The sequence below is a fragment of the Drosophila miranda genome, chromosome 2 (genome assembly GCF_003369915.1).
Source record: "Drosophila miranda strain MSH22 chromosome 2, D.miranda_PacBio2.1, whole genome shotgun sequence".
Classification (NCBI taxonomy): Eukaryota; Metazoa; Arthropoda; class Insecta; order Diptera; family Drosophilidae; genus Drosophila; species Drosophila miranda.
The window spans coordinates 6514262-6537593 of NC_046675.1; the positions used below are offsets into that span (position 1 = coordinate 6514262).

At 41.7% G+C, this 23332-nt stretch overlaps 1 protein-coding gene across 1 annotated transcript; it reads right to left on the reverse strand.

The window, feature by feature from the left end:
• Window positions 1–12366: 12366 nt before the first annotated feature.
• Window positions 12367–14449, reverse strand: LOC108157830 (alpha-protein kinase 1). Its single transcript, XM_017290031.2, has 2 exons — window positions 13904–14449; window positions 12367–13823 (listed from the first exon to the last, which is right to left on the reverse strand). The coding sequence occupies exons 1-2, from the start codon at window positions 13919–13921 to the stop codon at window positions 12621–12623; spliced, it is 1221 nt and encodes a 406-aa protein (XP_017145520.2). The 5' UTR covers window positions 13922–14449; the 3' UTR covers window positions 12367–12620.
• Between the last annotated feature and the right edge of the window lie 8883 nt (window positions 14450–23332).

Consider the following 23332-nt stretch of genomic DNA (forward strand, 5'->3'; position numbering starts at 1 on the left):
ACTCTAATTGACGTGGGAGCTGCAGTCGCGTAGGGGGGTTGCAGGGAGTCTGGCAAATAAGGTATCAAATTTAAGAAAAATGAAGTGGGAACTCTTTGAAACATGAATGACATGAATGTTAAGCTTTTAAGCGGCTAACAGTGGGCTAACAGTGGGCAAACAGTGGGCTAACAGTGGGTAAACAGTGGGCTAACATTGGGCAAAAAGTGGGCTAACAGTGGGTAAACAGTGGGCAAACAGTGGGAAAACAGTGGGCTAACAGTGGTCTAACAGTGTGGGCTCTTACCCTCCACCCGGCGCTCACCGTTTCATGGCTCGTAAGCTAGGCCTCAGCTACGATCCACAGCCACTACAAGCTGCCGCGGAAATACATGAAGAACACACATATACAAATTGAAACCCCTACACCCTGCACCATATTCCCATTAGTGGCCCTCGATCCGCCGCTCTGCAAACACACATGAATGACCCTCTGAACCCTAAAAGGATTTATTCAATACGAGTTCTAATTAATTTCTTTACTGTTAAACATTGTTTCAATGATAAATAATTTCTTAAAAATATTGGTATAAGATTGTAATACTCTTTCAAAAATATTCATAATTTTTTGTAGGAGCAAAGAGGGAAAACATTTTATCAATGATGAATAAATTCTGAAAAATATTGGTATTTTAAAAAAGTTTCTAATTGTTTGTAGGAGGGAAAATTAAGAACAAAGAATGCAAGAAGTCGGTGTGGAATGTGTATTCCAATGCATATGTATGTATAGTGCGTACGTGTAAGATTCATAGCCGTTTACTTTGGGAGATGTATCGTAATTGCTTATGTATGTGTGTATGGTTCTAGATTACAATCTGAAGGCCGCTAGCGAGCCGAGTGGATCTTAAGAGGCTGTTCGCGAGGCGAGTGGATCTTGATAGGCCGCTCGCGAGGCGGGTGGATCTTGATAGGCCTCTCGCGAGCCGTGTGGATCTTAAGAGCGAGCGTGAGAGCGCTTCCAGAGAGCTGTCAGAGAGCGATAACAGAGCGCTGTCAGAGAGCGGCACTAGAGCGCGTTGGAGAGCGGTAACAGAGCGCTTTCAGAGAGCGGTAACAGAGCGCTCTTAGGGATCGGGTACAGAACGCTATAACACGCTGTTAAATGAGAGCTAAAAGCTAACAGTCTGCTGTAGCTGCGACCCTCCAAACGGAAACGATGACATTCTGTTCAGCTGCAATGTTAGCAGTGCTGTTGCTCTGTTAACAGCGCTGTTGCTCTGTTACAGTCCACTCTAGCCATAGGCGGGAGTTACAGAACTGAAAAATGTTACACCGGCCATCCATTAACAGTAATGTTATCTCATGCTCTCTCCCTTTGTTCAGGCTGATCGGGAATATCTACAAATGATAGTCATTCCCCTTGGTCACGGCCCCCCATGGGCATTCGGTATAATTAGAAGCCTCTTCTTTTGCCCAAAAATGATTACGATTAGTATTTATGGAGTGCGCAGAGACTAAACTAAACCGCAAAAACGAGCGGAAGCCCAACTAAAAATCAAATTAAATAATCATATGCTACGTACGTGCAAATCAATGGCGGGGAATGGCCAGGCCTGGGCCTGCCAGTGGGACTTTTGACTGATAAATGCACATAAATTCATAATTGCAGGACACACAATGACCGCTTCGTTAAGAATTTTGTGACCATGTGACCGCCACGAACGGGAGGGGGGAGTGGGGGGAGGGGGGGACCGCAACTGCAACGGGATTTTGGAACGTGTACGTGTACGCAGTCGGAACTAACGAAAGCCGCAAAACGCAATGAACATGCGTCCGGTCAGATTGCTGACCGCGACGACTCTCTGCTGATGAGAACAGTAGAGTGGCCGCCCCATCCCCCTCCCCCCCCACGACCACCAGTGGTGTGTTAGTAGTAGATAATAGGGATGTGTGTGTGTGTGTGTGTGTGTGTGCGTTTCTTTCAAATAATGAATCGTTTGCAATGTTTTTGCTCTGTCAAACTGTCACACAAAAACAAAAAACCTTAAAGCTACAATGCCAGTGGACTGCATGTGGATGGAACATGTGTAACGGTAAACCGGAAACAGAAGAACAAGTACGGGAACAGGGGAAACGGAACGGACTGGACTGGACTAGGGACCTGCGGCTGTTTACAATTAATTTGTCACGCACTCGCCACGTGTCAGGAGGGCACAAAAACACTTAAATCTCTCTCCATCTCGCACTAACACCCGGTGAAAAAAAGCTCTGAGAATCGAATAGTTACAATTAGATGTGAAAAATTACAACCAAAAGATTGTGGAAATAGTAAAAGGAAAGTGTCAAGTGTAAACGAATTAAACGAATTTTTAAATTAAATAGATATATATTAATGTATATTTTACGAACAAAAAGCAACAACAATTACCCCACGAGACCACACCACACCGCCATTTTCTGATGGATTAGGGTCTTTATTAAAGACTTTTTAAAGACTCATAAAAAAATGTTTATGAATTATGGTTTTTTTTTTATGGAAAGAGAAAAAATTCTTGGTGTTAAATGCTTTTGTATTTTTTAAAGTTTTTTTTACATAACTTTTTTTTGTAACTGAAAAAAGCTTTCATCCAATAAGCTGTCTCTTTGCACCTACAGCTTATAATTACGAAAATATGAGGCTTTATTTTATAAAATCGAAATTTTAAATTTATAAACTATAAATTTATACCTTTTTTCGATTTTTTTTCAAAATATGATTGTTTCTTGTAAGTTTCATATTGTATTTGTAAAGTTATAACTTCTATTAACCAAAAATTTGTATTTAAAAAATTATTCAAAGCTTTTGGAAATTGGAAAAATTATTTTTTTTTGTGTGTTTATATTTTATTTATAAATGGAAAATAAGAGAATTATTTTAAATTATTTTTTGTTTTAAATTTGATTTTATAATCTCAAGAATAGTCAAAAATATTATTTTGTTGTGTGTTTCATATTTTACTTGTAAATTAATAATTTAATTTTACCAAAATTTGTATTTAAAAAATTATTTTATACATTTTTTTAAGAAAAGTTGGAAAAAATGTATTTTTTTGTGTGTTTATATCTTTTTTGTAAATTTGTAATAAAAACATAATTTTATAATTTTTTTATTTGATTTTATAAACTCAAGAAAAGTCCAAAAAAATTATTAGTGTAAATTAAAAAAAAAGAGTTTATTTAAGAAGTTTTTTCTTTTTTATGTGCATTATCCCATTTGTGGAAAAGACTACCTAAATGACTTGTAGTCCAGCAATTGCCAGTTTGTAACCAATAATAACAATATTAATGTTATTTTTAAGTATCCCCATTCTTCTCCGATTGATTCGTGCCACTGGCCATAGATGGTTCTGCCTCGGCGGCCAACAGAATCGTCCAGTCAGAATGCGCTGAAGTCGGTTTCAGTTTCGGTTTCAACTTCGTTTTCGTGTTTTTTGGTGGACACCAAATGACTTTATAATTTAGGAAATGACTCCACAGTTTTGCGGCAGCGGCGGCGGCGGGGGGGAGGGGGCACAGCAGCAGAGATAAACATTAAAAATTAATCAGCACTTTTACCTCCAAAAACTTTGATAATTGCCGGGCAACGGCAACGGGCAGGCATTAACTGGTTCAGATCTGTGGGGGGGAGGGGATGGGTGGCCCGCTTGAAAAATGACAGCCCCGGCCAGCCATCAGTTAGCGCCCAGGAAACGCAAAACTTTTTGAACCCTTTTTTGGTGTTTTTTTTTTTTTTTTTGTTGGTGCGGCATAAAAATTTGCGACTCAGGTGGCAAGTTGTTATTTTTGATGTGGACTCAAAGGGAGTCCTTAAGAAAACAGTTGACGCCCTGCTTAATTGCCGAATGGCCAAAAGCACTTTCAAGAGCAGCGTGGAACGTGGCGTATGAGTGATATTCCATGTCTGAGAAAAGGATGGAGGACCCTCTTTTACGATTACCATAAACTATTTACACACAACTTTAATAATCTGGTGCGTGCAGGCAGCAAGCAAAATGTTGCCAAGTATTTTATCCACTCCACTCCAAAGGATTTATGCGGCCAGGATCGTCTGCGGGGCGCATACGGGGGGGGATACGATGTACGCAGTATGTGGGTCTTGTTTGTCCTGCCTGGGCTCAGCCCCCAACCCTGAACGAAAGTTTGGTAACACAAACAACTGCTCGGGCGTATAATTGCCATTAAAGTGCGCTTAAAACGAGCTGAGAGACCCCTCCAAAGCGGGCTCTGGCCTCCTGCATAAGTATCAATATTTTACAACCTACCCTCCACCCCCACCAACCCCCCCACCCTCCAGCGTCTGGGTGGCAATTAAGTGTTGCAACTTTTGGTCGCTCCAAAGCCGTTGGGATGGCCAAGTGCTCATCAAAAATGTCTCTAATTGAAGTCCACTGACGTGTGCTTGAATCTCTCTCTCCGAGACTTTTGATTGACAGCTTTTGCTGGAGAAAATGCAGGGATATGATTACCTTTGGCTAGATGCCTGGAATGTCATCAGAGAGACACAATGCTCGGGAGAGAAACAGCCCCAGAGACAGCTTCAGTTGACAGAGCATTCAGTTGAGAAATGAAACTAAATATTGCCGTTGAAATGGCAGGCAGCATCCCAGCATAGCAGCATCCCAGCAGCGTCATCGGATCATATTTCAAGTCCAAAACTGTGAACAGACGGATAAGTTGCAGTTGCCAGGGGCATGCCCCCTCCTAAAGCACATAATGAGCGAAAATCAACAGGAAATCAAGAGCAACAAAGGCTACAATCGAGTGGCTCGACCATGGGATACCCGGTGATTTTCGGTCTCCAGAATTCAGTAAAAAAAAATACACTCAGAAAAACCAGAAAAACCCTCTCAAATCATAATCATTCACATGCCATGTATGTGGTTTTTTATAAATTTTTGAGAATTCTGTGGATCAGCAGGGGGGCCAGAAAAACCCTCTCAAACCATTATCATTCACATGCCATGTATGTGGTTTTTATTAAAAATTCTCTTTTAAAGCACTTATGCCACCGAAAACCGATCTAAGTGAGGAAATTTATGACTATTCCAGGTGTGAAAAGCGGAGATCTGTAAACACTAGCCAGAAACACCTAACCAATATACGAGTAGGCCCAAAATACATGTCTCCATCCAATAACCCTGTAACGATGCCGCCTTTCCATGGGTCTAGGGATAATAATGGAATACCAAATTGTATATAAGTCTTGCTCTTTAAGAAAAAAAACTTAAAAAATCTCTAGCCCTTTCTTTAAAGCTCTAAACAAAATTATGCCGCTGACTGCTTGAAAGTTGCACATGATCGAGGTCAAGAACTAGTCGTATACTCTTTCTTTTCGGTATGAAAACAATAAACAAATGTGCCGGCCAAAAAAGAGGGAGAGACAGGGGGTGCCGTTGACATGCTGACAGCACATTATTTACCCGGCATCCCCAGCCAAGGCAAAAATTATAAACTCTGTGGCAATATGGCGGCCGTGCGATGAGCTGGAAACTCCTGGGCAAAATATAGCACAAAATCCTGCCTCATATATCCGTTTTTAATAAATTAGTTTTGCAATTTTGACACGCCCCGGGCCGAATCGAGTCGAGAGCGCCTGAGTGCCAGAGTGCTGGCCAAAGTGGCAGCAACATAAGGAAGCGGCAGCAGCATTCACCTTCACACAAGCTTCTTCGAGTGCCATAAAAGCCAACTGCAGAGTGCAAGTACATAAGGCTTCTTCGCATGTATCGCATAGATACAGATACAGATACAGATACGGATACATACGGTTGCACTTCCGTTGCGCAACGCCCACAGCAGTCGTCCATCCCACTCGCTCATCCATTGGCCCAGGCAGGCCCGTTGTGGGTGATTCCTATGAAATGGCAGACAATTTTAAGCGATACTGAATGCACCACGGGCCTGGGATTGTTTAGCACTAATTCACTTTCTTACACTCTCCTAAATACATGTCGGCTCCTAATATTATGCTCAGTGTATTGTTCCCCCTTTCGTTGCCATCTTCAGCATTCACCGTTTGTGTTTGTCCACTGCGTGTCTCATTGCTGTGCATGTTTATTCTTGTCCACTTGCATAGTAGGTGTCAAAGAGAGAGACAACGCCTCGCTCAGAGAGGATCAAAAGTGACAAGCAGATGAGAGTGCGCGTTGAGCGTGGGTGTGGGTAAGAGAGAGCAAGCATTGCTCATAATTGCGTTGCACTAAATGAGTTTTTTCGAGGCTCGGTTGGGCATTTAAAGGCGTGCATATAAAACCAACTGTAAACCGACTATGGAAAACAGCTTTTGCATCTCTAGATGATCTACCAATAACCCTGCTTAGAACATCCTTTATGGCCAATCATGGCTTAAACCTATTGCCAAAAAGCCACCTTTAAACCTGTGATGCTGTGGAAATTTCCAAAAAAAATTCGCGTACAACAATGGCAAATTGGTAACTGCAGATGGCCGAATGCCGAAAGCCAGTCCATGTGCAGATAAGGAAACACAGACGATGTGTAAATCATTTGAGCAAAACGTAGACATAATCTCGGCGTACGAGGGGCCATTGCGGGCCTCTGCACACGTGCCACAAGGCTTTTATTGTCTGTCTGTCTGAGAGTCCTATCCCTGTGGGTCCTCCCTTGTGTTCCTCTCTGCCTGTGAGTCCTCCCTTTTGTACCGCCCTGCCTGGGAGTCCTCCCTTTTGTCCCCCTCCGCCTGTGAGTACTTCTTTTGTCCCTCCCTAAGCAAAGACCCTAAAAAATTCATAACATGTAGCGCCGCATATCCACGAAAATCCACACCCGAAGACGGCGGCGACAATGTGTTTGTGTGTGTGTGTGTGAGTGCGCCCATCATCAGCCATCAGCCACTGAGCCACCGCCATCTCGCTGAGTGGCCGCCTTACGTGGCAATGCCATCGAGTGGGAGTGGGCGGGGGAGGAAATAAAAGTATCATTGCTTTTAGAGAGAGTCCTTTTCGATGGGCTCCTCGACCACAATAAAAAATTCGTATACCCATTATATATTTTTGTTGCTGTCTGGAGAGCCCCCTCAAGGGGCAAGAGCAATCAATAAAAAACTTGCTTAAACGAAATAAAATTAAATCTTTTTAATATGCAAAAGTGAATTGTTTTGTGGGCGACACAAAGCCAAAGAGTTGTTCGGTGCATCATAAACACTTCACAAAAACAAAAAACAAACCACAAAAACAAAAAAATTATAAATTTTTAGCTAAACTTTTGCAAAAATATTTATATAAATAGCTAAAGTGAACCCGACATAACTTTCCGGGAATTATAAATATATTGCGTCTACAATTCGGAGAGAGAGAGAGAGAGAGAGCTGGAAAACTTTCATTATGCAAAAGTTTTTTAATAAAAGTGCAAACACAGTGGCAGCTGCCCTTCGAACCCCACCACCCCACCACCCACCCCGCACCACACACGCCACATATGGGCAGGGCAGGACCGTTCGTTTATTAAAAGCAACAGTTTTTTGTTTTGTACGAGTACGAGTACTCCTTGAATGTCTGTCGAATGAGAAATCAGCTGCTTTTATTAATAAAGCAAACATTTCCCACAATTACTCCTAGAAGTGGCGAAAATTTCCCATAAAAGGTAGAACGAAAAATCCACTTTTTCTGATAGCCAAGTTTTTTAATGAATTACAACTATTTTTTATGGTTAGTGTTTTTTTTTAAAGTAATTTATGGCAATGGTAATTTTTTCAGAATTCAAGGGCTAGGGGAAACCACGCCTAGCTTTTAAACCATTCTGAAAAGCTAATGAATGCCGCTATTAATTGCCTTTAAAAATGTAGGGCTTAAGTTTACCGTTTGGGATTTATTAAGGTTTCCAAATCAAAATTCATCATATGTTATGGTATTTTTTTAACGAAATTTTGTTTTTAAAAACTCAGAAAAACTCGAATTAAATTAAACTCTTGGTTTTGTATATTCTATAGGTATAGAAACGATAGTTAGTAGTCGTTTATAAAGATCTATGGATCAGCTTATTTATAATTGTACATATTTATTGACCAGAATCAACACAGGGCTTATGAGAATATTTGATCCTACCCCTTTCAGATCTGACTCTTAACATGAGAATATGTTTTTACGATTCTTTGAATATATGGCCTTTGTTATTAAAGACTTTCAGGACGCCCAAAATTAATGAAATTCGGTCTAAATCTAGAGCTAAACAGCATTTTGTTGGCAGCAAATAATTGAAATTCATTCATAATTGTATCTGCAATAATATTTTATAATTCTGCAAGTGCTCGGGAAACGATAAATCGCCTTGCGGAACAATGTAGAAAACATAATTAAACAATAAAATTTACAATCGATAGACATTGGTGTTGTAAAAATTCCTTAAATAGAAGTGGAGATATTGAGAACAGAACCCAGGCACCCCAGCCAATCTATGCAATACGGTCTGAAAGGGCCTTCATACACTACTGGCCAAAAAAAATAAGTACATCGGTGTTGTGATAATTTTATATGAAATAGCTTGAAATTTTGTAAAAGTATTTAAAGGACAGGGTATCAAGCAGTTAACTGATCTTAAGATACCATCGACAAGACGTAACTGATATAACCAGACTTAACCGATATTTAAAAGGCCTAACCAACAAGGGGTTATCGATATGACAGTCGGTTTTTGGAAGCAGAAGCAAGAAAGTTGAACAAAAGTCGGGAGAACAGACCCTTGGAACCATAAATTTTGTACTCTTTTTCGATCTAAACATTATTATTAAACGATACTTTATTTTAAATCCAACATGTGACGATGCCAATTGTATATGTTTGGAAAGGTTAAAATCTTGCCCAATATTTCAATCAAAAATTTAAGTGAGGAACCGTCTTTATAAAATTCTATGCTTAAATTGCCGAATGGTCTGGCCACTGGTGTTATTTATAAATTTTAAAGGATTTAAGAAGTATTTGGTGAAAGTCCTGTTGTTTTTTATTGAGTTCTTGCATATTAAAGTACATGAGAGTTACAAAAAATTCCTTACCCAGGCCGTACTGCTGAGGAAAATAAGTTTTCCATAAATCTTTAAAAAGAAAGGAAAATTCTTATGACTCCATCAAGGCCCTGGCTTTATAAACCCCTTGCCAAAATTTGCACCCATTTTGGGCGGGTGGCAAACAAATGCAAATAATTACATCCCCTACTTAGGGGATGTTCGGTTGTGTCATTGTCATTGTCATTGTCAGCGTCGTTGTTGTCTGCCAGCCTCAAATTAAAATTAATTAATTTTGTGGCAAACTTTGCCAGAAACTAGAAATTCTGGCCCATACATTTTCACATAATCATTGCCATTTCCCGCACACAAAAATCTGCAGTTCATTAAATATTATATGGCATATGTTTATGTCAAAACCGGGCCAGAGAATAGGGCCCAATAAAGTGGGTAAATGAAAATCATAAAAATAATAACTAAAATGTTTAACATAAAAAGTGTATGAAACATCTGCTCAAAGGCCACCGGAAGCGGAGTTGCCACCAATATTACGTATACGCACGCACATGGGTGACGGCAAATACTTTTTTTGTATGCAAAATAAAGTACTTGAAAAGTCACTTAAAGTGTGTCGTCGGGTGCCCCCCTCTCTCTCTCTCTCTCACTCATAAAAAGCGTAAAAAATGTTAAATGATAAATAAAATTTACAACCGCAACAACAAAGACGACAACGGAGCTGCCGCGGAGCCATATGTGTGGCAAGCAAAGAGAGAAGTTTTCCTCGAGCGAGCGAGCGACATAATAAAATGCAATTTAGACATCAAAAATACACAGTAAATGGAGCAAGAGTAGCGAGGCAACTCGAAAGTGGCAGGCAGCAGCTCGAAGCGGAGGAGCCACAGACAGAGCCGCGTGACTGACAGGCGAAAGGACCACACATCCGCGCGAGCAAACAGTGTCGTGCCACATAGGGACAAAGGACAAGCCAGCCAGCCAGGGAGGGGCAGGGGAGTCTGTGCGTGGCAGAGTCAAGAAGGATTGCTGGCAAGCAACAAATTTACTGTATACGATATGTTACTGGTTGCTCTTCTTGGGGCAGCCACAAATATAACTGGTTTCGTGGGGTAGGCTTTGGTTGGAATTCCCACTAGATCTTTATAGGGGCAACCCATTTAGTTCTGTTCTCTGTTCTCCAAGAAATACCATCTGGAAATCAATGCAGTGCATGCCAGCACGTAGCGGAACAACAAAGGTGTGCACTTAATTTAATTAGACCTGGAAGGTCCTCCTCTCTCTCCCTTAGAAAGCGTCCGAACTGTCGATGTAATGGCCTGGAAATGGCATTTGGCAGAGAGAGAGAGAGACAGAGAGACCGGAAGAGCCTTTTGTGAAGATGAATTTCATTTCATTTAACACAAATTTCATTGTGTTTTGTGCGCTTAAAGTGAAATTAAATAAATGTGCTTGGCAAAAGGGTTGGGAGTCGCCGGAGTTGGCGGTTCATGTCCATGATAAATGCACCGTAAAATCACTGCTAAACAAGTATGGGCTTTATGATGGGCGTTTCGGCTGTCAGATACCCGTTAGTCGGTTATTTTCCAATAAAAAGTTTTTTATTCACTCGAAAAAGTGCTGGAAAATTAGCATTTCGAGTGCACTTTTGGGAGCCACAACTTGGAAAGAGCTTGAAAGTTCTTTCTTCGGGCTGTATTTTGATTTTTGATGGATTTCTTTGGATCTGTAGATTATAGAGCTCGCAAATAATCCTCAATACTTTTAAGTTGTTATATGGTCGAAAAAAAGAACATTCAATACTGTTTTTGCTCGATATAATCTGCGTTCAAGCAATGCCTTTTTTTTTTTGTTCCCTACTAAGAAATAGATGATGGATTTTCTATAGGAAGATGAATTTTTTAAATCAAAGCAAAAATGTCTATACATGGAAAAAAAAATATATTTTATCATTATTCAGAAAATTATTCCTTTAAAAACAGGTTTTATTCAGAAAATTATTCCTTTAAAAACAGGTTTTTTTAAGAAATCATTTTCTGAATATAGATAAAATATATATTTTATGTCCCTATATGTACATTTTTGCTTAACAGAAATGTTGTTAAAACAGGGTTTTTTTTAAGGAAATTTGAAACCAAAGAATTTGGTAATTTTTATCGATCAATGGTATAGACTAAGTGATTTAAAATTAATAGAAATAACAAAATCATTCTGAAACCTTGCGTCAATTATTATTTTAGGGATATTTTCAGCTCCACTAATAATGTGGGAAGACACCTTTATTTGAAAACTGAATCTTGACACTGAATCGTAAAAGGGACTCCAAAAAGATCAATGCAAGCTCGCTTCAGGCCGTGTTTGTTGCCATTCTTTAACGATAAAACAGCTTTAAATTGTCCACCAGATTTATACAATACTGCACGGAAGAGCTAGCCGTATACCTTCTCTATAATAATCATCATCAACTTAGGCAACATTTTGGTCTTTAATATACTTCTTTATTACTATTTTTTTTTAATATTTGTTTTTTTATTTTTTATTAGAAATCAGCAATTTTATTACTACAACCGCATATCTGGTGGCATTATCGTTAATGCCGTATGGTTAATGATTTTTGAATGATTTTTTTATTTTAAATCAATTCTAATCCATTGCTCGGGAGTGTATTTGCCAAATGTGTCTTTTCCGTATGTGCGTATGCTTAAGAGATAAGCTCTGCAAATAAAACGAACGACTTCTTTTCTCTCTTTCTTTCCCAAACACCACACAACACAAACAGCAGCATAGCGGCGTCAGCTTTTTCGTTTCCCTTTTGAATCCCTTTTCGCAGGCACCTTTACCGATCACAGGCTGCTAAAGGTGTTTTGTTTTTGCTTTTGCTCGCAGCGATAAGCTTTGCAAAGTGAGCGGTGCTTTTTCTGCACAGCACACCGAAATGAGCCGCTTATTGTGAGAGACAGACGTGTTCAATCGTGCCCTACCGAAGGCAAGAAACAGACCACACGAAGTGCAGGTAGAAAAGGTGTTCGGCTCGGGCCTGTGGGCGATAGGAGCTCGGCTGTGCTTGGTTTCGTTCTCGATCTCATTCGCAGATCACAAAAAAAAACATTTATTTGCGTTTATTTGCAAGCTCTGCTGCTGCTGCTGCCTGCTGGGAAGAGATCGGGCGTGCTTGGTTTTCTGCCGTGTATTTTTTCGCTTTGTATGCGAGGCTCGCATAGCTACCTATTTATCTGCCTTTTACATGCTCTTGAATCAACACAAGGCACCCCTTGTACAGGGTATCCTTAGCATAAAAAAAGAGACCCTTCCCCGCGCCCGTCTCCTGCTTCGTGTGTGTTTCTGTTTCGTTTCGTGTTTGTATTTTAATGCAAATTGTTGTAATGTTAAATGAGTCACAAAATTGTTGTACAACGCATCACCGAGGATTAAATGAATTTTAAAACTCAAAACGGCATTGAAAATGGAAAACGAATTGCAGTGCTCGGCTCTGCTGAAAACTGCATAACGATGTTCGCTTCGCTTTGGTTGCTTGTAGAGGCAGGGGGGGCGACGAGGGGGTGGCTGCATAATGTGCTTATAATTATAACAAAATAAACGTGTGCGCTGAATCCAAAATGAGAGAGAGAGAGAGACTCTACCACCAGCTCTTAACCTTGTGCAGGACTGTCTTGAAGACGGGCACCTTGACGGGAAACGGCTTGGGCACCTTGATGGGCACGTACTTGATCACCTCGTACGGCACATGCTTCTCGACGGGCACGGGTATGTGCTTCTCCACCGGCACACCCACCACCCGCTCCACCGGCACCTTCAGCTCCTTCTCGACGGGCACTTGGATGGTCTTGGTGATCGGTATGTGTATGGGCACGGGCTTACGGACGGGTATGATCACCGCATGGGAAATGGGTATCTTGACGGGTTTCTCCACCGGCACATGCTGCTTCTTCACATGCTTTACGGGCACATAGTTGATGATGTCCACATGATGCGAGTGATGGCCGTGTCCCGGGCCACCGTGACCGCTTGACGACTCGGCCAAGTAGTTGGAGCTCTGCTCCTGGCCATCTCCGGGATGCTCTTCATAGTCATCGGCTGCCGAACCGCTCGTTGCCGAGGATGCCGAGCCAGAGGCGGATGTCTCCCCGTGGGGGCTAAAGTAGGTGGAGTGCTGCTGCTGTTGCACCTGCCGCTGCTGCTGGTAGAGCTCCTCCTGCCGCTGCTGGTAGAGCTGCTCCTGTTTCTGGTAGTCCTGCTCCTGCTGCTGAAAGACCTGCTCCTGCTGCTGGTAGACCTGCTCCTGCTGATGCCCATCATAGCCGGAATTTTGCTCATAATGTGGAAGGAAATTTCCCATTGAAATTTTCTCGTACGCATACGGTTGTTGTTCCTGCAGCTGCTGTTCCTCCGGCGATGATAATCCCCATGATCCATAGCCCCCATAAGCGGGCAGGAATCCGCCACCACCACCAGCTGGATAATTGTAAACAGTAGACTGGTGCTGGTGCTGGTGCTGGTCATGGGCCGTGGCTGCCACAGCCGCCACGGCGGCATCCTCATTGTGCTCCTCGTATATCGGTGTCTCCTGCTTGGTGGGCGCCACCGAACCGTAACCGTTGCTAATGTGTCCCAGGCCCGATAGATTTGTGAGCCCATTAAGCACTGCCGTCAGGCCGCGGCCACCCTGATGGCTGCGACGCTCTCCTGCCACGTGGCGGTGCCATCGGTTGTCATACAATGATGCCACATTGTTCCCATAGCTGGCCGGACTCCGGGCCATGGCTGTGGCACCGACAATCGTCAATATGGTGGTGGCGGCTGCTGCAATGAGCGGCATTTGCTGTTCAGGGGGTAAAAAAAAAAAAAACAGAGAACTTGAGAATGTTTAGAGTTCTTTCCCCCTCTCGCCCACCCACTCACCAAATAAACCTTTGCCATTTTAGGGGGGGGGTCTTGAAGCTTCCTGGACGACTGCTCGACTGCAGCACTGGTGGCAATGTGGCTCTGTTGGGTCGCTTGCCGCGTTTTTATATGGCCAATAGGACAATGGCCAGGCTAGACCCGGCTCCAGCTCCAAAAAAGTGAGTGTCTGACCTCTTACTCTCTCTCTCTGTCTCGCTCTCTCTTATTTTTGCATTTATGAATTAAGTTACGCGATCAATCCAACAGGAAAATGTTATGGGGAAAAACCGGCTGCACAATAAAGTTCAAAGTCATTTTCCATGACCAACAACAGCCCCAAGTACCCAAGGAATTGGTTTGTGCCTGCCACGCGCCTCCATCTGTGGCAGCTTCATTATGATTTCGCCACGATCACGATCGCCGGGCTGTGCTTCGTTTAGCGTTCCGTTGCGGCCTTCACAACACAAATAAACAGCCAGCCTGGAAGTCGGAGTGCCGTCGAGTGCTCCAGGTCGCGTCCGCCTCTTTGAGTGGCGTTCAGTCGAGTGTTCCCGCCTGTCCAGCCTCATCAGCGTCTCCGAATCGAGTGGAGTGGAGTTTTTTTGTATTTGTAGCAAGTGGTCCAACCGCTTTCGAGCCCACTCGGAGCAGGCTGGCGGACAGAAGCTGGCTGCTAGAACTGGGCGCCCACAGGCCTGCCTGGGACTTCAGTCTTCCCCCAATGGAATAAGAGTCCCCCAAAGACGATCGAGAGAGAAAAATGGTCTGATTTTTTAATATTTACCAGGGAATTTTTTGTTTTTTTTTGATCCGAAGAATTATTTCTATTTAGAATATAAACACAAAAGGCTCAGATATACCAATACACTAAGAAAAATCTTCCCATATTCACCAAAAATATGCATTTTTTTTGCGAGAGAAAAATTATTATCTTGAATAATTTTTAATAATTAATAATAGCTCATACAAATAAATATTATCTATTTTTCGGTGATAATAATTATTTTTATTAGTATTATTGTATCCTTAAAGCTTAAAAATAATTTGTCTTGTGTTTGATATTGATTTTTAAATTACATTTTTTAGTTTTTAAGATTTTTATTTATTTTTATAAAAAATGTCTGCCCCTGGACTCGCTTTGAGCTTGGATATTATTATTATTTTTTAATTATTTTAAAATATATATAATATTTAAAACAAATACTTTCATATTTAGATTAAATATATTTTAATATTTGAATTAAATACTTTCAAGTTTAGATTAAATATATTTTCCAAAAATGTTATATTAAATTGTATTTTTTTCTTATTTTTTGTATTATTAATTATTTTATTATTATTTATTATATTATTATAGTATTATATTATATAATTATATTTATAATTTATGATATTTATATATTATATTTTAATTATATTTATAATTTATGATATTTATATATTATATTTTAATTATATTTATTTTGAATTGTTTTATATTTGGATGAAATAAGTACCGTATTAAAAAGTCGTTTAAAAGATTTATTTCTGTTTAAAACAAATTAAAATTTCATAATTAAATTTATGTTAAAATATTTTCATATTTAGTTGATATTTAATTGATAATATTTGATATATTTAATTTGATAATTAAATTTATTGAAAATATTTTCATATTTAGATACACATTTTCCATACTTATTTATTTCCGTATATTTTCCAAAATTAATATTAATATTATAATATTAATATATTATTTTTTCAAATTAATTAAAAACTTTTATCTAAAATTTCGTTGTACATATGTATATCTTCTTATATGCCCCTTTTCTCTCAGTGTGGGGCATAGACTCAATCACTTTTCTCTTGGCGACTGAGCAAAGCTGGCATCTGTGTGACTCGGATTGCACTCCTTTTTTTTCTGGCGTTTTTCCATCGAACCTTCAACTTTTTCATTTTCCATTTTCCATTGTCTCTGAAGCCTGGGCCCCGGCCTTCCTCCCCGAGTCCCCCCAACCAAAAAAAAAGGTTAGTTTTAATTGTTTAAACAACTTGTCTATTTTTTTTTGTTGGTGTTTTTTTTGTTTGGATCCATTGTTCGCTTTGGACTGCTCTCCTTTTTTGGGGCGTGGCACGGTGGGGGGGCCAAAAGTGAACGCCTTTTAAGTGCACCTGCAGACATGATGCTGCTGATTATATTTTTCTTGGCTAGCGTAACAGCTCGTTAGTATTTTCAAGTGATTTTCATTTAGGAAAATCCAAGTGGAAAGTCCAGCAAAGAAAACGAAGGCCAAGATGAAGGCCCAGACCGAGACCGAGGCCCAGGAAGGAAGTCTACTGGGTACTGGGGCACTGATTTGAAAGGAAACAAACATTTTGCTGGCCAGAGAGAGAGAGAGAGGTGGGCAGTCACTTTTTCCTGGCTCTGGCCCGTCTCTGACCCGGCTCTGGCCCGTCTCCCCGCCTGGCTATTATTTTTTTTTTGTTCGCAAGTCGAAATTTACGCTTACTTCATTTCAATTGCAATTACATGATGCCGTTTCTCGGTGGTGATGCAACGACCAAGAGTCGGAGAGAGTGGCATGCCACTCGATGCCACCCCGTGCCATAGAACACGTTTCAATCGTTTTTTAAATACTGGATTTTTGATTGTTCCATTTTTTATATATTTTTTATTTGTTTTTTATTTTGTTTGTGGCACAGTTGCAGTTGCATATTCAGATATAGGAGAGAGCTACAAATAAATATTCAGATAGAGATACAGATACACATACAGATACAGATACATCTGCATCTGATGGAAATGCATCAGAAAATAAATAAAAATATTTCATATTTTTGCTGGCAGGCCAGCTCCCACGCCCCCCTCCCCACCCCCTCTCTGCCCTCTTTTAAAAACTGTTTCAAATGCCGTGTAATATTTTGAGAGCCCGTATATATATATTTTTGTTTTATTGAAATGCACAATCGAATGTGCGGATGCTCCCTGACCCCCCCTTGCCCCCCCTGCCACGCCCCAAAATATGTGTGTTTACATTTGCATTGTGCACTATTTTATTGTTGATTATTAAAACTTTTGTGGGAGTTTTGAAACAAAGGCCATGCAAATCTCTCTCTCTCTGTCCAAGTGAAAGTCCTAAAACAAAATGCAGGGGGGAAATGGGAAAAGCCCATGACATGGTGGGGGGGGGACATGGAGTTTGGATCCTCCAAAACGCTGACTTTGATAAATGACGAGCAGCAGACACCCCTGCCACCCCTTCGCCACCCCTGCCATGCACGTGGGAGAAGGGGAGGAGCCCTGCCACACCCCCTGGCATGCATGTGGGAGAAGGGGTGGACCCCTGCCGTGCACGTGGGAGAAGGACGAGGCGAGTCTCCCATACAAATACGTGCATTTGTTGGCATTTTTTTTTGGGTTTATTGCATTTCCCCTCCCCCCCGCAACGCAATATTATACAAAATATTATACAATAACTAAATACCACAAAAGGCAGCTCATATTACAATTTTTTTATTTATTTGATGCTTTTTTCCATGCCAGAGTAAAGCATTGTTAGGTTTTATTTTTTTTATTTGCAAAAAGTTTCCAATACAAAAAGGAGCACATTTAAGAGAAAAAAATAAATGTTTCAAGCCTCTAAAACCGAGCCGGAACGAACGGATGGTCTTTTTGTTTCTTAAATCTATCAAATCTTAGCTTTTATCTTATCTAAAACTATTTAAAATTGTAGCCAAAAAGCTCCTGAAAATTTTGATTTTTATTGTTAGAAAAAATTGCCATAAAAACGATTCACATTTAAAGGAAATTCAATATTTTCAAGCCAAAAACTAGCGTTTTTATTTGTCTTTCTTTCATTTTGATCAAGAACGCAAAGAATTGAAATAATTGTTGTGCCATGAAGCTATTTGATAGCTATGATATGATATGATATGATATTTGAAGCATTGCTATCTATTTATTTTTTAAAATGTGAAGATTAATCGGTTTAATACACGTACAGTGGCTCAAAGCATAAATGAACCCGAGCGCCTTTCACCTTTCACACTTAAAAGTGCTATAACTTCTAAACCATCTAATCTACAACTAAAAATCAAATGTATACTGATAGATACATATATATTTAAACTTAATCTAAACCAACCTCATATATTTTTTTAACATTTTTGTAAACAAAAATACTGTCTTTCTTCATTCCACAGCTTATATGAACCGGATTTCTTAAAAATCGTTGTTTTTTGTATTTATTTTACTTTTAAAATAAAAATTAGTATTTGGTAAGCTCTCTTTATGGTTTTTAGCCCTTTTCAAGCCCTTGGACTGCCGCTCAAAGGCGTATTTCGGGCCCTCGGAGATTGGAGATTCCAACAAACATTCAACAGGAATGGAAGCCACTGTATCATTGAGCACTATTCGGACTGCGGAGGAGCAGCGATCTGTGAGCGATAATCCTCTTGGATTCCTGGTAGCCCTCTTCAGTGCTTCAAAACAGGATGGGAGGCCCTCCAAAAGACTCTCGAATGGTGGCTAAATATTTGAATGATACCCGAATGTTGACGCTTTTTCCAGCCCTCTGGCTATGATCCAAGTACATTTCTGCAGGGCTGCTCCCACCATCATCTCCCAATGGATTCTCTAATCCCCCCAAAAACCCTTTGCTGCTGTGCCACATGGGGTGTACTTAAAGGAAATTAGCTCTACCGCTAAATGTGCCTTCGGAGACCTCGGCGACCGAGGGGAAAGAGAGTGATAGAGAGAGAGAGAGAGAAAGCCCAAACTACAAAATTAACTATTACATGTTAAGTGCCATAATTTGTATAAGCTGCCACATGCCACATGCCACAGTGTGTGTCTGTGTGTGGAGTAAACGCACCCATGTCCATAGTGTGTATCCGTATTATTAAAAACGAAAAACCAACTCCTGTCCCTGTCCCTGTCTCTGCCCCATGGCGTGTCCCCTGAGTGCCTGCGTCTGGGTGGGGGTCTGGGTCGGGGGGGGGGGGGGGGGGGGGGGGGGGGGGGGGGTTCGTTCTATGCCACTAACTAATTAAGATAAGTGTGTCTGATTTTCATATTAATGGGGCACAAACGCAACCCATTGTGGCGCTCTTATCTTAAATGTTTGGGGCAAAAGCAAAAGGCAAGCCCCACTGCTTCTTCTTTTCACGAATCAGATTTTTGTGCCCCCCAAACGAAAAAAAAAACAACATGAAAGAGCCAGCAGCGTGTCGGTTTGTGGGGGCATGGAGGATGAGGGGGGGAAGGGGGGCTCCTGTAACGGACGTGGCTTACATGAGCATGTGTTTTTAAGCCTCGTTGGGCACCAAACAATTAATATTGCGCACCGCCCAAGAGCCCACAGAAACCAGCAGGCCCTCCACAGCTCCTCCACAGCTCCTCCACAGCCCCTCTGCAGCCCCTCTGCCACCCCTCTACAGCAAGGGGCAGCGGGCACCCAGCGGGTGGCGGGCGGTGGCTAAGCACAAATCAGCCTCCTGTGAAATGTGAAGCATAAAAGCGCGCACTGGCATCAACAGCAACAACCGGAAACGGAAGCGCACAACTCTTTGCGCGAATTAATCACACAGCCACTACAACAACCAGGAACAGGAACAGGAACAGGCGGGAAAGGGTTGGAAGGGGGGCGGGGCGGGGGCGGGGGGCAAAGAGTAACTCCAAAACGGGGGGCCAAGAACATAAGTAAGAACCAGCGGCGGGACAACATGAACATGGACACGCATATAAAATGGAGTCCTTCAAGGGAGTGTGGGATGGGGGATGGGGAGTGGAGTGGGGGGCCTTATAGCTCATATTCCATTTCATGAGGCACAGCAGAAGAGAAAGGGGTACAGTGGAGACAAGCTAAAAAGGCGAATTGGGGCTGAAACGAGGGATAATTCGATGTGTATCTTTGGAATGTATCTATGTATCTTTGGAACTTTTTATATCTAGTATTTAGTATCTAGTATCTAGTATCTAGTAACTAGTATCTAGTATCTATCTAGTATTTAGTAGCTAGTAACTAGCATTTAGTATCTAGTATCTAGTATGTCTAGTATCTAGTCTCTAGTTTCTAGTATCTAGTATATCTAGTATCTAGTTTCTAGTATCTATTATCTAGTATCAAGTATCTAGTATCCTGTATCTAGTATCTGGTATCTAGTATCTAGTAACTTGTATCTAGTATCTCGTATCTAGTATCTTGTATCTAGTATCTAGGATCTAGTAACTTGTATCTAGTATCTAGTATCTAGTTTCTAGTATCTAGTATTTAGTATCTACTATCTAGTATCTAGTATCTTGTATCTAGTATCTAGTAACATTTATCTAGTATCTAGAAACTAGTATCTAGAAACTAGTATCTAGTATATCTAGTATTTAGTTTTTAGTATCTAGTATATCTAGTATCTAGTTTCTAGTATCTAGTATCTAGTGTCTAGTTTCTAGTATCTAGTTTCTAGTATCTAGTATCTATTATCTGGTAGCTAGTATCTATCTATCTACCCATATATCTATCTATGAATCTATCTATCTATCCATATATCTATCTATCTGTCCATAAATATATCTATATATCTATCTATCTATCCATATAATCTTTTTATCTATCTATCCATCTATGAATCTTTATATCCTTGTATCCTTGACCCGCCTCATCGATTAACCTTTCAAATCAAATCTGCCTGAAAAGGTATTCCCCTGGGTGGCGGTACTCACTGTGGCACAGTTCGAGTGCGGTCACTAAACTTATCCGCACACACCCTTCACCCCGCCCCCTATCACCACTCCCCTCTTGCCCCACCCCCCTGCCAAACGACAGTCGACTCTGGTGCATGGAGCTAATTAAATATGCGTGCTTTGCCTCAATGCCCCGTCCGCACTGGGGCCTTGCGTGCCCCACGGCGTGGCTCAGACCGTACCCACCCCACCACCAAAACCACCCCACCACCACCTGTGTCCCGTACGGACATTTTATGGCCGAGTAGCGCCTATTCCGAGGGGGGGGGGGCATACATATTTGTTAATCATTTTACGTGCGCCTGTCCCGCCCCCACCGACGCGGGGTTTATTGTTTTTTAAAACGTGGGCGTGGCCGGTCGGAGGGAATTTAACGAGCGGCGGATGCGACGGACCCGGGCCCGGACCGGGCCGAGCCGCTTCTGGTGATGTAAATTAAATAAACATGATTTTTATATGATTTTCGCAGTAAATGCATTGCTCGTCCCCACACCCCAATCCTCCGCCACGTCCTTGAGCAAGTGTCCTGTCGTGCCAGTTGCTTCGGGTGTCAATTTTATGGGCCGTCAGTCATTTGGCCAAAAAAAAACACACTGAGCCAGAGCAACGCCTTTCTCCGAGTGTAATTTAATTGAATAATTAAAATTTTTATTGCCTCCGTGTGTGTGTGTGTGTGTGTGTGTGTGTGCTCTCCTCTCTCTCTCTCGAGAAGAGAGTGAGAGAGAGTGAATATGCAAAGCGTGTCATTTTAATTTACGAGCATGACGTTCGGCAACAGCCAGATAATAAACACGCTCGCCATTAAGTACACGTCGAGGGTGTAGGGAAAGAGGGTGGGGGAGGGGCTGCATCCATGTCCATCCAATGACGCCTTGACATCCCATCACGCAAACACCAAAGTTCAGCCGCACTTTACGGTAAAACTGCCAATTATTGTGCTCAAGGAATGATGATAATTTCAATAATAAAACTCTTAGAGCACACTTTATGCACAATTCTTTTGCAGGAATCGAAACAGTAGCCCCGTAGGCTTCTCCGCGAAACCCCCTAGACAACTGAGAGAGCAGGGTGGGCGTCGAACAAGACCAAAACGAAACATTTCCCACGAAAAGCCTGCAAATCTGTTTCAATGCCTTCCTGCTGCCCGGTGTCCACCACACCCCGCCGCTGTGATTGTAAAGCTTTCTTCATGTCTTCCAGCTGGTCGCACTCTGTTGCCGAGCCGTGTGGATCGTAAGAGCACCGAACGAGAGGGAAACAGAGAGCGAAGCCGAGAGCAAGCGGGAGCTGTTAACAAGAGCAGGAGCTGCTAGCAGTGCGCTGTTAAGAAATAGAGGGAGTTGCTAACAGTGCGCTGTTAAGAAATAGATGGAGCTGCTAACAGTGCGCTGTTCAGAAATAGAGAGAGCTGCTAAAACTGCGCTGTTAAGATATAGAGGGAGCTGCTAACAGTGCGCTGCTAATAAGATCGAAAGCTGTTAACAGTCGCTATCAACGATATCGGAAGCTGTTTATCGTCGCTGTCAACGATAGCAGAAGCTGCTAACAGTTCGTTGCTAACAAGATCAGGAGCTGCTAAAAAGAGCATGAGCTGCTAACTATATCGGCAGCTGTTAACAAGAAAGTGAGCTGCCAACGAAAATGAAAGCTGCTAACAGCCCGCTGTTAACAAGATCGGGTGCTGTTAACAGTCGCTGTCAACGATAGCGGAGGCTATTAACACAAGCGGCAGCTGCTTACAGGGCGCTGTTAACAAATGCCAGAGCTGCTAACATTGCGATGTAAAGAAAGAGCGGAAGCTGTTACCACTGCGCTGTTAACAAAAACGGGAGCTGGGAGCTGCTATCAGTGCCCGTTAACAGGAACGGAAGCTGCTAATAGTCCGCTGTTAACATTTCACTGTTAACAAAAGCGGAGGCCGCTAACAGTGCGCTGTTCAAGCGCTGGAGTGCTAACAGCTCTCTGTGGCCCCGGAAGAGCTGCTGTACATACAGAGTCTGCTGTAACTCTAAAAATATGAAGAGAATTGTCCCTAATAATGATCGTCAATAAATCAATCTCCTGATTCCCGTAGAATTCGGTAAAAAAGGGACCATTTGAGGTTTTTTATGGAATTTAATCTCTGGTGGCAAAGAGGATTGTATTTTGGGGAGGATTCCTTTGCAGGTAAAATTTTAAGCTATAAAATACACAAAATAAGACAAACATACATACTTTATTTATGTCCCCCAGCTATGGTCTCATATTAAACAATTTCCTTGGAAATTTCACCTATTTACAACCCGTTTTTGTGACGGGCATTAAAGCCAAGAACAATGTCCTTTAGAGTGCCATTTTTGTGGGCCAGGTTAACAGGCAAACTCCCACTAAGTGTCCTCACCACCCCCCTCCCCGAACCACCCTTGAAGTGGAGCTGATTATGTCTCCTGCAGGTCCTGCTGGGAGTGGAGTTCCTGGAAAATGCGAGCAACTAATTTAAAATGTAGTCGGCGGCGAGTCGTCGCTATTTATGGCCATTACCAGGAGGCATTCAATGCAGTCGTTAACTCTTTGCCTGAATGCATAAATTAGCAATTGATTTTTGCTGCATTAAATATTAAACATGCAGTGCGGGGGGGGGCCCTCCGTCCCTCAAAGGGGGACATAAAACGCTGAAACTTTTGAGCAACCCTAAAAGAAAGTTGCATTCCCCTACGACGTCCCCCGCCCCCCCAGAGCCACTTAACCCA